Source organism: Triturus cristatus, chromosome 12 (assembly GCF_964204655.1).
Source record: "Triturus cristatus chromosome 12, aTriCri1.1, whole genome shotgun sequence".
Lineage (NCBI taxonomy): Eukaryota > Metazoa > Chordata > Amphibia > Caudata > Salamandridae > Triturus > Triturus cristatus.
In genome coordinates, this window is record NC_140595.1 from 78,529,927 (window position 1) to 78,543,164 (window position 13,238).

Genomic DNA, 13,238 nt, shown 5'->3' on the forward strand with positions numbered 1-13,238 from the left:
GTGTGTCTTGTCAGGGAGGTGCATGACACACTCAAGTACTATCACCGCTTTGCTGTATTTTCTGGCGTCTTTAGAACAATGTCAATATGATTCCTGCTGATTTCACAACTACCTTCCGTAGTGTTGGCGTTGACATAATGACGTCTGGAAGAGGCACATAAGTTTCACACTCCAGTCATTGACTAACACATCAGACAGAGCTTCAGTGATCCCAGTTTATTTTTTCAAACTAGCATCCTGCTCCCTGATGGCCAAAACCTGTCTCTCCCGAAAGTGCTCTTGGGCAAGACTGACTTGTACGGGGTGTACCATCAGCTCGGGTTTACAGGTGGGCATAACAGCCCTCAGGATATGCTCTCTTCCTTATTGAATCCCATCCTTGTCACCAAATAAGAAGTAACTTCGACAGGCAAGTAAGTGGGAAGTTGACATTTATTAGGGCCAAAAAGAAACCTCCATCAGAAGCGGAATAGACCGAGGGCAACTCACAGGCAATGCTTCTGTACCACACTTCTAAATCACTCCAAGACCTACGTTGAGCACCATATGTGAGAACGCTATATAAGTGATAATGTTTACAGCCTCTCAGGCTATGTTTAACATTATACTCCTATTTAATTGTTACCGAGAGACTCAGCTCGACGACTGTGGTGATTCAAGCATACACATTTCTGAAAGATGCTAACACTGAAGAGCCAGCGTCACAGATAACTTTTTCTTGATCCCCTTCCATTTGAGCCAATGGTCCCACCTTGTCGTAGATGCCTTCTCTGGTTAGAGTGGTATCTAGCTTGGCTAGGGCAAAACTAGTTGTTGCTTTTTTTTGTGGAAGAAAAAAAAGACTCGGATGGTTGTGGTATGGAGCATACATGAAATTTGACTGAATTATGAGCTCTCTATTAGTACACGTCACAGGCTCCTACACACTTTGCGTGCCCTCCCTGACTGCGAACATTTTGACTGTTTACATAGCCAAATAATTCTTCACACTAACAAAATGAAGAAACTGCGGAAACTGGTGAGCCGTTAGCAATGTTGTAATAGGGGCAGGTATGATTAGTAAAAGCGAATTAACATTGTGACTATTTGATGTATTCAGTCGTGAAGAAAAGTGGAAAAGATGATGGGTAAGGATGGGAGGGTGATATCACTTTTAATGATATCCTTGCAATGGCACCCCCTATGAACTTCCTGGAAAATGTCAGTTAAAAGTACTGTATTTTGTCTTTCTTTTGGAAAGCGATTAACGTACCATTAAACGCTTATTAAAGTTTTTAGTGGCCCATTTCTTTAATAGTGACTTTTTAAAAATTTTAAATTGGCTATTTTGTCAAGAACATTTAACTAAAAGTGATCAATATAGGCTGTCAAATGTGTTTAATATTAAAGCAAAGATCTGAAAGAGACAGTTATGGATTCGTCACCTTAGAATTACCCCCAGGTGTCTGACTGGATCCAGAGAATTTTTTCCTCCGCAGTACCCTTGCGCGTCGATAGGTGGCATGGTCGAGACCGCGTTCTTCTTTGGCATCGTGGTCGCCATAATGGCGTCACGGTATCTACTTAGACGCTGCCCTCGCGCGCGGACATAGGTTCTTTCTTTTCCTGCGCCAGTCAGCGCAGATCCGGAGAGAGCGGTACCTCAAATCACTTTTTGACTCCGTTTTTACGACTTCTGTTGGCATCTTGCCACTCCTGTCGCAAATTGATGTCGGTCACGGACCCACACCTCGTGTGCCTTTGGTGCTTTGAGCGCGACCACGACCCGAAGTCGTGCTTCAGCTGCTGGGCCATGAACCCGAAATCTTGGCGGGAGCTGCTCCGAAAGCTTCTCGAGGCCTGGCAGTCTGCTCTACGCCGTTCGAGGTCCTGGTCGCGAGGAAGGTCCTCCACTCATCCTCAAAGTCTTACTCTTGGGGTAAGGCGAAGCAGAAGAAGGTGAAGCATCGCCGTTCTTCACGTTCTCCCTGTCCATCAGCTGACGTGACGCAGTAAGCGGAAGGTGGTAGTCAGGCTCCACCCGCGGAGCCTGTTGGAGCTACCCCAGCCCAGCTTTGCAACTTTTACAAAGCCGTGCATTCCATCTTTGGACAGACCGACTCCCGCTCGCCCTCTGGCACCGCGGACTCTGTTGGGGGGGGGGGGGGGGGGGTTCTACGCCTTAGATGCTGGCAGCTCCAGCTCCGGCACCGCAGGGCCCCCAAGGATCCCGTCCTGGATCCAGGTCTGCACCTGTTTACCGCATGACACCTCGTCTGGTGCCAAATCCAGTGACACCTCCGCCCCCTCCGATGCTGGTTGTGTCCCCAGCCGGCGTTGACCCGGGCCTCCCCCTCCCTGAGGACACGGAGCCGGATCGATGTCAGGACCGGCGCCGACTGGTACTTTTGTGCCCCTGTTCTCCCCTGATGTTTCCTACCTCCCTGAGTGGCTACCAGGAGAGGGTGAGGAGGAATGGGAGGGGTCTGTGGACCCTCTTGCAGACCAGTTAGAGGAACCGGACTGGAGAGAGGAGTTTGGTGATGCCAGTGGTGTGGACACCTCCCAAGACCTTGGCTTGCTTTCTCCCCCCCTACCGTGGCTACGGAGGAGGGTGCATCTTGCGCAGTGGTGTTGGGTAGGGAGGCTGAGGCCTTAAACCTAGAGCTTCTCACAGTGGTGGTCAGGACCAACCTCCTGACTGAGGTGCTTCAGCCGGCATTGGCCTCTTCGTAGCCCCTGCTGACATTCAGTGAGGCCCTCACGGACATCCTTTCGGACACTTGGTCCAAACGCAACACAGGGGCTCTGGTGGATAGGATGATTGCCCAACGCCATCGCCCGTCTCCGGGTGAACCCATTTTCCCCTCCCACCACCCCACCCCTGAGAGCTTGGCAAGCCTCTACTTCCAAGGGCTCATTCCCTAACCTACCACCTGATGGGGAATCCAAGAAGCTGGATCACCTTGGGAAGAAGCGGTTTTCTTTCTGCAGCTTGGGACTGCGGTCAGTGAAAACCGCATGTCTTTTGGGCCGTTACTCCCACTCTGTGTGGGACACTATTGCGCAGGTGCTGCCACAGTGCCCGGAGGAGGCCCGGGCCATGCTCTCCCCTGCAGTTGCCGAGGGAAGAGACGCAGCGAAGTTCGCCATCCGATGTGGGCTGGACACCGACTCACTAGGCTGGACGATTTCCACGCCGGTAGCCCTTAGACACTGCGCCTGATTATGGTCTACTGGCTTTTCGGATGACGTCCAAGCTACACTTTTGGACATGCCCTTTGATGGCCGTCGCTTGTTTGACGACCAGGTGGACAACGCGCTTGGGCGCTTTAAGGACTCCAGGGCTACGGCCTGGTCCTTGGGCCTCGCATCCAACTCCCGCCCAGCGCAGTCTGCCTTTTGCCCCTTACGTGCCTAGGGAAGGGGTGCCCCACCACGTTATGCCTAGAGCCACAGGCCTGTGCATGCTGTCCAGCCTCTGTGCGTCCGGGCCGACTTTTGCCAGTGGGTGGCAGGATTCACCATCCGAACATCGGACAGATGGGTTTTGCAGATATTCTGAAGGGGCTACTCCCTCCTATTCGAGACTACCCCTCCCTCCATGCCACCTCAGACCTATCGCATGTCGGAGGATCACTTGACCCTTCTCCAACAGGAAGTTATGGCTCTCAGCCATCGAGCGCTTTCCTGTCCCGAAAGTAGGTTGTGGTGGTTGTTCCCACTACTTTCTGGTGCCCAAGAAGGACAAGGGCCTGCGTCCTATCTTGGATCTCTAGAACGTCAACTGCTTCCTCCGGAAGGAGAAGTTCAAAATGTTGACCCTGGCTCAGGTCTTGTCTGCCCTCTACCCTGGAGTCTGGATGGTAGCTTTGGACTTGCAGGATGCTTATTTTCACATCCCAGTCCTGCCGGCCCATCGGCATTACCTACGGTTCACGGTAGGCCACAAGCACTTTGTTTATTGGGCTCCCCTTCGGCCTTACCAGCACCCCTCAGGTGTTCACAAAAGTGATGGTGTTGTTCGCAGCTCACCTGCGCAGACCTCTTGCATTCGCTGGGGTTCACCATCAATGTGCCGAAGTCACACCGGTTTCCCTCTCAGAAGCTCCTTTTCATCGGAGTGGTTCTGGAAACAGAATAGTTTCGGGCTTATCGTCCCGAGCAAGTTCCAGCTGGCACATCATCAGGGAAATCTTTCCAATTGCGTCCAGATCTCGAGGGCACTGCACGACAACTGCAGTGGTGGCTAACGAACCAGGATTAGGTTAACTGCAGAGTAGTGCAGGTGTTCACGGGCACCACCGCCATGTGGTACTGCAACAAACAGGGCGGGGTGGGGCGTGGACTCTGTCAAGAGGCTTTCAGCCTTTGGACATGGCTGGAACATCGGGGAACATCTCTGGTGGTTCAACACCTGGCAGGTTCTCTGAACGCCAGGGAGGACAAGCTCGGCTGCAGGTGCATGAAGTCTTCACTCTGAGGTGGTGCAAAGTCTCTTTCAGCAGTGGGGAGAGCCTTGGTTAGATCTATTTGGCACCTAAGAGAACGCGTAATGTCAGCAGTTCTGCACGTTGGAATTTCCAAGATGGCACTCGCTAGGCAACGCTTTTCGTCACGAGTGGAGTTGCGATTTTCTATACGCCTTTCCGCCTATGCCACTTCTGCCCAGAGTGCTGAAGATTAAGCGCGACCGGGCCCAAGTCATTCTTGTGGCTCCGGATTGGGCAAGAGGAGTCTGGTATCCTGAGCTCTTACACATGGCCATTGATCCTCCGATCAGACTGCCTCGTCAGGAGGATCTTCTGTCGCAGCAGCAGGTGACGGTCCTCCACCCAAACCTGTCCAGCCTCCACCTCCTTGCATGGAGATTGCGCGGCGACTGTTGGCAGCTTTCGTCCTTCCTCCTGAAGTCTGTAATGTTATCTTGATCCTTCCACCAACACGGTAGATGGAACAAGTTTGTGGCATGGTGCGCAGCAAAGACTGTACATCCCCTGTCTGCCCCCCTTTCGGAGGTTCTCCTCTTCATTCTTTCTTTGGCCTAGTAGGGCTCTGCTCTGGGCACTCTCAAAGGCTATCTTTCGGCTGCCTGACCAGCCCGCTCTTTAAGTCCCCTATTGTAAATCGCTTCCTTAAGGGCATTAATGACTTGTTTCCTCCAACTCCTTTCGTGATGCCCCAGTGGGACTTGAACCTTGTTCTTGCTTATTTGATGTGCGCACCTTTCGAGCTGCCACATAACTGTCCTCTCACTCCTGACCCTTAAAACTGCCTTTCTGGTTGCCATACCAAAGTTGGGGAATGATTCAATTTCTGGTTGCCATCACCTCTGCTTGCAGGGTGAGTGAGCTCCAAGCCTTTTCTTCAAAGTCTCCTTTCCTGGCTGTTCATTCGGATAAAGTTGTCCTCTGCACTAGGCTTTCTTTCCTTCCCAAAGTGGTTACCTCTTTCCATATTGGTCAGACTATCACTTTGCCCATCTTCTTTCTGCCTCCGCATCCTTCTAAAGAGGAAGAGAGGCTCCACTGTCTGGATACAAAACGTGTGCTTTCATTCTATCTGGATCGCACAAACCGTTCTGGGTGGATGACCAGCTCTTTATTGGATTTGTGGGCACCAAGAAAGGTCGTACCGTGCACAAATGAACCATCTCTTTGCATCACAATCTGCTATTCCCGAGCGAAAAAGAAACCTCCAGTGGGGTTGGTTGCCCATTCCACCAGGGAAATGGCAGCCACTACTGCTTTGGGACATGGGATCCCCCTTCATGACATCTGCCGGGCAGCTACGTGGGCTTCCTTGCACACATTTACTAAACACTACTGCCTGGACAGCCAAGTCCAGAAAGACTGCTTCTTTGGGCATTCAGTTCTCCAGGACTTCCTTCCTGGTGTGAACTTGGTTCGCAGACCCACCTTCGGGGTTGGTATTGCTGGGGTATCTATTCTAAGGTAAGCAATCCATAACTAATTATCTTTCAGATGTACAAGTTACTTACCTTCGGGAATGGTAGATCTGTAAGAGACATAGATTTATTATGGATTCCTCCCCGCCCCACCCATCCTCCCCATTCTGCGAACTGGCTTCTAGGGTAAGGGACTCCCTTTCAGGGCCCTAGTTTTTGTGCACCAGTGGTCAGTGTCTAGCATGCCAACTGCGCTCCTGGCATGGAATGTAGTGTAAAGAACTGACATCAGCGCGCAAGGGCAGCGTCTAAGTAGATACCGCGACGTCATTCCGGTGACCACTACGTCAACAACAAACCCTGAGTAGATCGACACCACCTATCAACGCGCAGGGGTACTGCTGAGGAAAAAATTCTCCGGATCCAGTCTGACACCTGGGGGTAATTTTAAGGTGAGGAAGCCATAACTAATCTGTCTCTTTTAGATATATATGGTTACTGAAGGTAAGTAACTTGTTCAATGGTGATTTCCCCTGAATGAGATGTAGGATTATAGAGAAACAGCTTTTCAGTCTGGACATTAAAATCCTCCCAGCTGCTTTTACGAAAAAAAATCAATTGATGTAAGTGATTAATAACATTATGGATTCAATGTGTCACCCTTTTTTCAAAATGGGGATTTTGATTGAATCTTTACCTGATTTAGGTAAATGTGAACATAAATAGATTTAGATTTGTTGGTATATTGAGGTGCTCATATTTTTTTTTACTTTAGAAAAATCCAAATGGCTTCCTTTCTAGAGACTTGGAAGCTGGGCTCTCCTTAATTGCTACAGTGTTAATTTAAAGATTTTTACTGGCAATCGTTTCAGATAATGAATGTGTCTTTTATATGTATGTGTACTTCGGGGAAAGAAAAAACATCTCCAGGATCCTCAACATAGCTTATGCAGAGTTCAATATTTAAGTAAAATTTTAATTGAAGAAATACTAGCAAATTTGTGTATCCTTACCATTACTGCACATGCGTTATGGCTGTGGGGGTTGTTCTTGAAGCAATTAGTTTTAAGGAGCACAATCCATTAGAAGACTACATTGTGCCCCAACACAGATTCATCATAGTCCATATCACCAAAGACTGTCTCTGCATCACGCCACTTGTAACTTTTCCCATCCACTTTGGATATTGCTTTTCTGGGAAGACATTTGTCTGCCTGTTTCTGGTGTCTGTGTTACATGGAAACTGGGCAGAAATAATGTTGGGGGAATGGATAGTGCCTTTTTGTGTAGGCATATCACTTCAGACGAGCTAGTCAGGCAAACCTTCGGTGACTTTTGAAAAATTCCAAATCCAGTCTGTTTGGTTATTTTTTGTGTTTGTGATGAATCAGATTATCAAATATGTACCATTAATACTAGTACTCCGCTTAATTAGCTTCCTGTTTTAACACATCTTGGCAATGCATGTTTGTCCATCAGACCTTGCTGCTACAGAAAACTTTAGAGTTCATACTTCAAGTTAATTGTACATTTTTATTTAAAACTGAATGTGGATACTGCTTGTGACTGAGTGTAAAGGTCTAAATAAGCTTTGTTTTACTTTTTTCTAAGGTGGGGAGTGGTCTGAGGAAGCGTTGGATGAATTTGATCAGCTCGCACACTGCGCTGAATGGAAACCACTGCTTGCAAAGATTTCCAGTTACACTCAGACTGGGACCTCCACTTGGCCACACATCAGCCTGTATGATAATATCAATGGAAAGGTATATGGCTTCTCTGTGTGGTTGCAAAGCCCGACTGTCTCTTAGCCTGCTAGAGTTAAATAAGATAATTGCTTGGTAACAGACCACTTTCATACCTCACAACCTTGATTGAAACGGACATTGGTTTTTTCTTTTTCTTTTTTTACTTTATCGTCCTTTATCAAACATGAAGCTTTGTTTCAGCTGTTAATGGGCTACTGTTATATTAAATCCACACACCCAGTAAAATGACAGTTGTAAGTCTATTATGCCATATGGCCATAGCAGCGGCTGTCTTCTCGTTACCACTCGTAGCTGACAGTTTCCAGAATAATCAGAACCTCGAATGCTTTAAGAAATGCCCCTGACTGAAAACTCGCTACAGATTCAGCTGAGGACATAACCCAGCCTTTACAGTAAGCAAAAATTGAAAAAAAAACTCTAACCCAGAGAAACTAAGGAGACAGACCCCAAAGAGAGAGAACCAAAAAGAACAGAATATTATACACCATTTGCTTTAAAGCTATTTTGGCGTTCCTGTTTTCAGTTTCTATTAGTTGAATTCAGTTTTTCCCCCAGTGTTTTTTAATCGTAGAAACCTGTGGTTATTAGCGTTTATGCTTTCTTTTTTTTTTTTTTTTTTTTGTGCACCCAAAATAAAAATCATGGGCATTGTGTTTTTCCTGCGTTTTTTGTGGACTTTTGTTCGGAAGATTTGTCCCTTTGTACTTTGTTGTTGACTTTGTTCTTCCAAGTAACTTTTCATTATTTCCCTTACTTCCCTGCCTGGTTCATTTCCCCACAATAATGAAAAGCTACTTGGAAGCGCAAATTATACGAAAAAATACAAGGGGCCCAGGAGAAGGAAAGAAGATAATTCCTATTGCCAATTCTTCCTAAAAAAAATTATATATATATCCCCGTCCGCAAGACCTATCGGTGCTACTTGCTGTTCACGATGGGCCAGGAGCAATTTAAATATGCAGTGCTCCCCTTTAATCTAATCTGTGCCCCTTGAGTGTATACAACAGTGATGGCCGGGATTGAATCACACCTTCGGAAGTCAGTGGTTCCAGTCTTCCCGTACCTCGACGACTGGCCAGGCAGTTGTCCTCCAGACCACAGCGGACAACATGCATTCACTGGGATTCACTATCAGCGTCCCAAAATCACACCTGACTCATATGCTTCCTTTCATTGGAGCCAAGCTGTACATGGCGCAGTTCCATGCTTTCTCACTGGAGAGTAGAGTCCAGGTCATTCAAACAATGATCCTGATGTTTCAGCCTTGGTCCGGGGTCTCAGTGAGACCTACTGAATCCTGCTATTGAAACATGACAGATTGCACATGCAAGCTCTGCAGTGGTATCTGAAGTCCTAGTGGACGCAGCACCAAGGACATTTTTCAGTTCATGTCTGCAGTGGTGGCTACTGAACTGCAAGTGGGTTAGTGGCAGACCCCTCTCCTTTCCCCACCCAGCGCAGACTGGTGACATATGCATAGCTTCTAGGATGGGATGGCCATCTGTCAGGGGAGGAGATCAGAGGCCTCTGTTCTCCAACGGAGGCTCGGCTCCACATCAGTCTTTTGGAGTTGAGTGATTTGCTTGACATTGAAGCCCTTTCTATCTTCATGAAAGGGAAGCTGATCCCCACTTGTTCATGGACACCACCATATAAGGCTGCAAGAAACAGGGCGGGTTGGGTCATGGCTCTGTGACTCTGGACATGGATAAAACATATGGATCCTGAAACATTAGGGTGGACAAACTCTACCGTCAATGCCTCATGAACCACAATTAGCAACTGCATCTGGAGTTGGCTGAAGGCTTATTTCATGACTGGGGAGAACTTTGAGGTTGAAAAGTGGTTCTCGCTCAGACTCATTCTGACTAGACTGGGATACGGAAACCACCTTTCTTTTGATACCTCTCATCCTCCAGGTTCTGAAGATCAAAACTGGCGGAGCCCAAGTCATTGTGGTGGCCACTGACTGAGGAAGGAGAGTTTGGGATCCAGAAATCCTGAACATGAACATCTATCCTCCGATCCGGCTGCATCTTCGGGAGGATCTCCTGTCTCCGCAACGTGGTTGGGTTCTGCACCTGAACCTGCACTCCATCTTCATGCGTGGATATTGAGTAGCAACAGTTGAGGGTATTCAATCTCCCTCTTGAGGTTTGTGATGCCATCTTGGCATCGAAGAGTATCGACAAAGACCGTATATGCCTTCCATTGGGACAAGTTTGTGACTTGGTGCGCTGCAAAACATATTGATCTACTATCTGCAATCTTCTCCAAAGTGTTGTTGTTTGTTCTATCTTTAGCCTGGCAAGACCTTGCTCTGGGCACAGTTAAGGGGTATCTTTAGGCCATATCGTCTTTAATTTTTATTATTTTTTACTCCTTTTGTTTTTTTTTTTTTTTTTTTTAATTGGCCGCCTTCAGGAAATAAGCTCAACAGTGATTTGCTTTCTCATTGTGTTCCCTACCTTGCGGATTGACCCTCCAGAATACCAGTCAACACCTGGTCGTTACAGTGTTGCTGAGGCCCTTGGATGGCTTTAAGAGTCGAAACGCCGTCGAGACATACAGACACACTGTTTTCTGTAATTGTGATACATTGATTAATTTTCCGTGATTGTGCTGAATATAAACTGCTGTCTTTGTATCAGCGGTTTCTCTTCCAGGGGATCCTCATCAATAGTCATAAGCATTAGAATATTCCCGCCCATGTGCGGGATCCCGGAAACAGTATATTATATGTGCCCCACATATACATATCCATACATATATACCTATATGTATACACAAGCAAATGCAGCCCCTAACACCCTAGAGCTGAATCATGCTGTAAGGAATTTCCACTACACATTAGAAAAAATAGCATTATAAACATGAGAAACAACATTATAACTTGTTTGGAAACTGTTTTAATGCTTAGAAAACAGCAGAAATTCTTAGAAAACACTGAAAGCATAGGAAGCTCCCAGGCTGCATTGCAAATACCCAGTCTAAAAAGACTGAAAAGCTAACTCATAGCTGTATAGTAAGAACTGACACCGTGCCTTTAAGGCACACCTGACCCCCACCTTCCCATCATGCCTCAGGGGTGACAGTTAGGTCAGTTGTTCTTTCCGGCTCCTTCTAGAAGGATCCTGGCAACAGAGCTCCACTTTTTTCTGAGTTTGTCAGAAAATATTGTCTATTTTTTCAATTCTTTTTCCCTTACTTCGACGTTTCACAGCTAAGTCAGTAAGAGGCTGCCTTTTTTTAGGCTTATTTGGGCATTTTTTCCACTTAAAATGCCTTCTCTTTTCGATCCTTGCCCTGCCTGTGGCAAGAAAAAGGCCGCGACTGACTCTCACAGGGTCTGTATCCTGTGTCTGCCGGAGGACCATGATTCCAGCACATGTCCTCACTGCCAGGGCCTGTCCAAAAGAACTTTGAAGGACAGAGAGCGAAGTCGCGCTTATGGCCTAGCGCAACCATCTAGAGGCCGATCTCCGGTGAGGAAGGGCTCCAAGAGGCATAAAAAATCATCTAGAAGCAAGTCCTCTCGTCCTTCCGCCTCAGCGTCGGGCTCGGCGCTGGGAAAAGATGTTCCGGTAGGTCATATTTCGAAAAAGAAGTTCTCGACAGCGGGCTCGCCGTCGAGAGCAGGTACGACGTCGACGTCGAAGTCCAGACCGCCATCGTCAACTCGGCGACGATCGGCGTCGAGATCCAGAGCGGCGTCGAGATCCAGATCCTCTCCGCCGTCGTCAACCCGGCGACGTTCGGCGTCGAGAGACACCCCCCCTCCGCCGTCGTCAACCCGGCGACGATCGGCGTCGAGAAGCAGGGAACCTCCGCCGTCGTCAACCAGGCGACGATCGGCGTCGAGGAGCAGAGAACCTCCGCCGTCGTCAACCCGGCGACGATCGGCGTCGAGGAGCAGAGAGCCTCCGCCGTCGCCAACCCAGCGGCGTTCGGCGTCGAGGAGCAGGGACCCTCCGCCGTCGACATCTCGACGTCGATCGGCGTCGAGGAGCAGGGACCCTCCGCCGTCGTCAACCAGGCGACGACCGGCGTCGAGGAGTGTCACCCCTCCGTCGTCGAGGGCACCATCCCCACCGTCGTCGAGGCTTCATCGACGTTCGACGTCGAAGCAGCAGGATCCTCCGCCGTCGTCCTCCAAGCGGCGTTCGGCGTCGAGGTTGGCATCGGTATCGACGTCGAGAGTGGCAGCATCTCCGCCGGCGTCCCCGCGGCGTCCGGCGTCGAGGGAGAGAGAGCCTCCGTCGTCGGCTTCACATCGCCGCTCGACGTCGAGGCGGCAGGCTTCGCCCACGGAACATGGCCGCCGGTCCACGTCGAGACGGCGTTCGACGTCGAGAGAGTCCCACCGAGACAGGAGAGGACACCACGGATCGTCGTCAAGACCGCGCTCGACGTCGAGACAGGCCTCAGACAAGTCGGTGGTCCTGGTTACGGAGTCGGCTTCTCGCCACTCCTCCTCCCACTCAGAGGCCTCTCCACGACCAGCAAAGCCACGAGACCATGCAGCTCAACCCCGTAGGTCTTCTCCTCAGACTCAGACCGTTACTCTGTCGCCCAGATGGCTACTACCAGCACATCATTGGCTAGACTCAGGGCCTACAAGGAGGATGCGGGAATACATCAGCCCAGTGCATGATTCTCCGCTGCAACGCCTGGTGGCCGCTGTGGACAGAGCTAGTCCCCCCAGGCCAGCACGTCCGAGATCTCCGGACTACAGGCGACGCAGATCGCGCTCCCCCAGACGGGAGGAGCGTTCACCTGGGTCAAGGGCGCGTGATCATCACCGGAAGCGCAAAAGGACTCCATCATCGTCCTCTTCCTCATCCTCCAAGTCCTCCATCAGAAACTATTCTCCCACGCTCACGGACAGCCCAGTGTCCAGGGTCTCTCCCGTAGACGACATCAACACCTACCAGGAAGTGTTGCAGCGGGGAGCACTGAAGCTGGGGATTGAGATGTCAGTCCCCCAAGTCACAACCTCGGTGATTTTTGAAACACTTCACCAAAAGTCTGCCTCTCGTCCGCTGCTACCTTTGGTCCCAGGAATCATGGAACCAGTCATGGACACTTTTCTCACCCCGGCGACTGTCAAAGCCGTTCCGGCTCGTATCCTAAAAAAATACAAGCCAGCTACCTCTGACCCCGTCTTTGTAAAGACAGACCCACCTGCGGACTCCGTCATAGTGGCAGCTGCCAGGAAGGGTCAGACGGCGTCGTCCTCCTCCTCCTCCGTCCCTCCAGACAAGGAGAGCAGAACCCAGGACTCATGGGGACGCAGGACCTGCTCTTCGGCGGCGGCAGCCCTCAAGATCTCCAGCGCGGCGGCGCTTCTGGGCAGGTACGATAGGGCCCTCTGGGATTCGATGGAACGTTTCAAATCCAAGCTGCCCAAGGAGGACCAAAAGGACTTTGAGGAGATTGTTACTGAAGGGGCACTGGTGGCTAATCAGTCGATTAGCACAGCGGCGGATGGTGCGCTAATCTCAGCCCACTCTTATACACACGGCGTCTGCGCCAGGAGGTCGTCCTGGTTGCGTCTGACAGGGCTCAAGCCGGACGCACAGCAA

At 49.7% G+C, this 13,238-nt stretch overlaps 1 protein-coding gene across 8 annotated transcripts in view; it reads left to right on the forward strand.

The window, feature by feature from the left end:
• TDRKH (tudor and KH domain containing) overlaps positions 1–13,238 on the forward strand; it is a 375,719-nt gene that overhangs the window by 244,731 nt on the left and 117,750 nt on the right. For all 8 annotated transcript variants that reach the window (XM_085639768.1, XM_085639770.1, XM_085639771.1 and 5 more), the window contains exon 10: positions 7,499–7,650. In XM_085639768.1, coding sequence (XP_085495894.1) covers positions 7,499–7,650 — 152 coding nt within the window. The remainder of the gene's footprint in view (positions 1–7,498; positions 7,651–13,238) is intronic.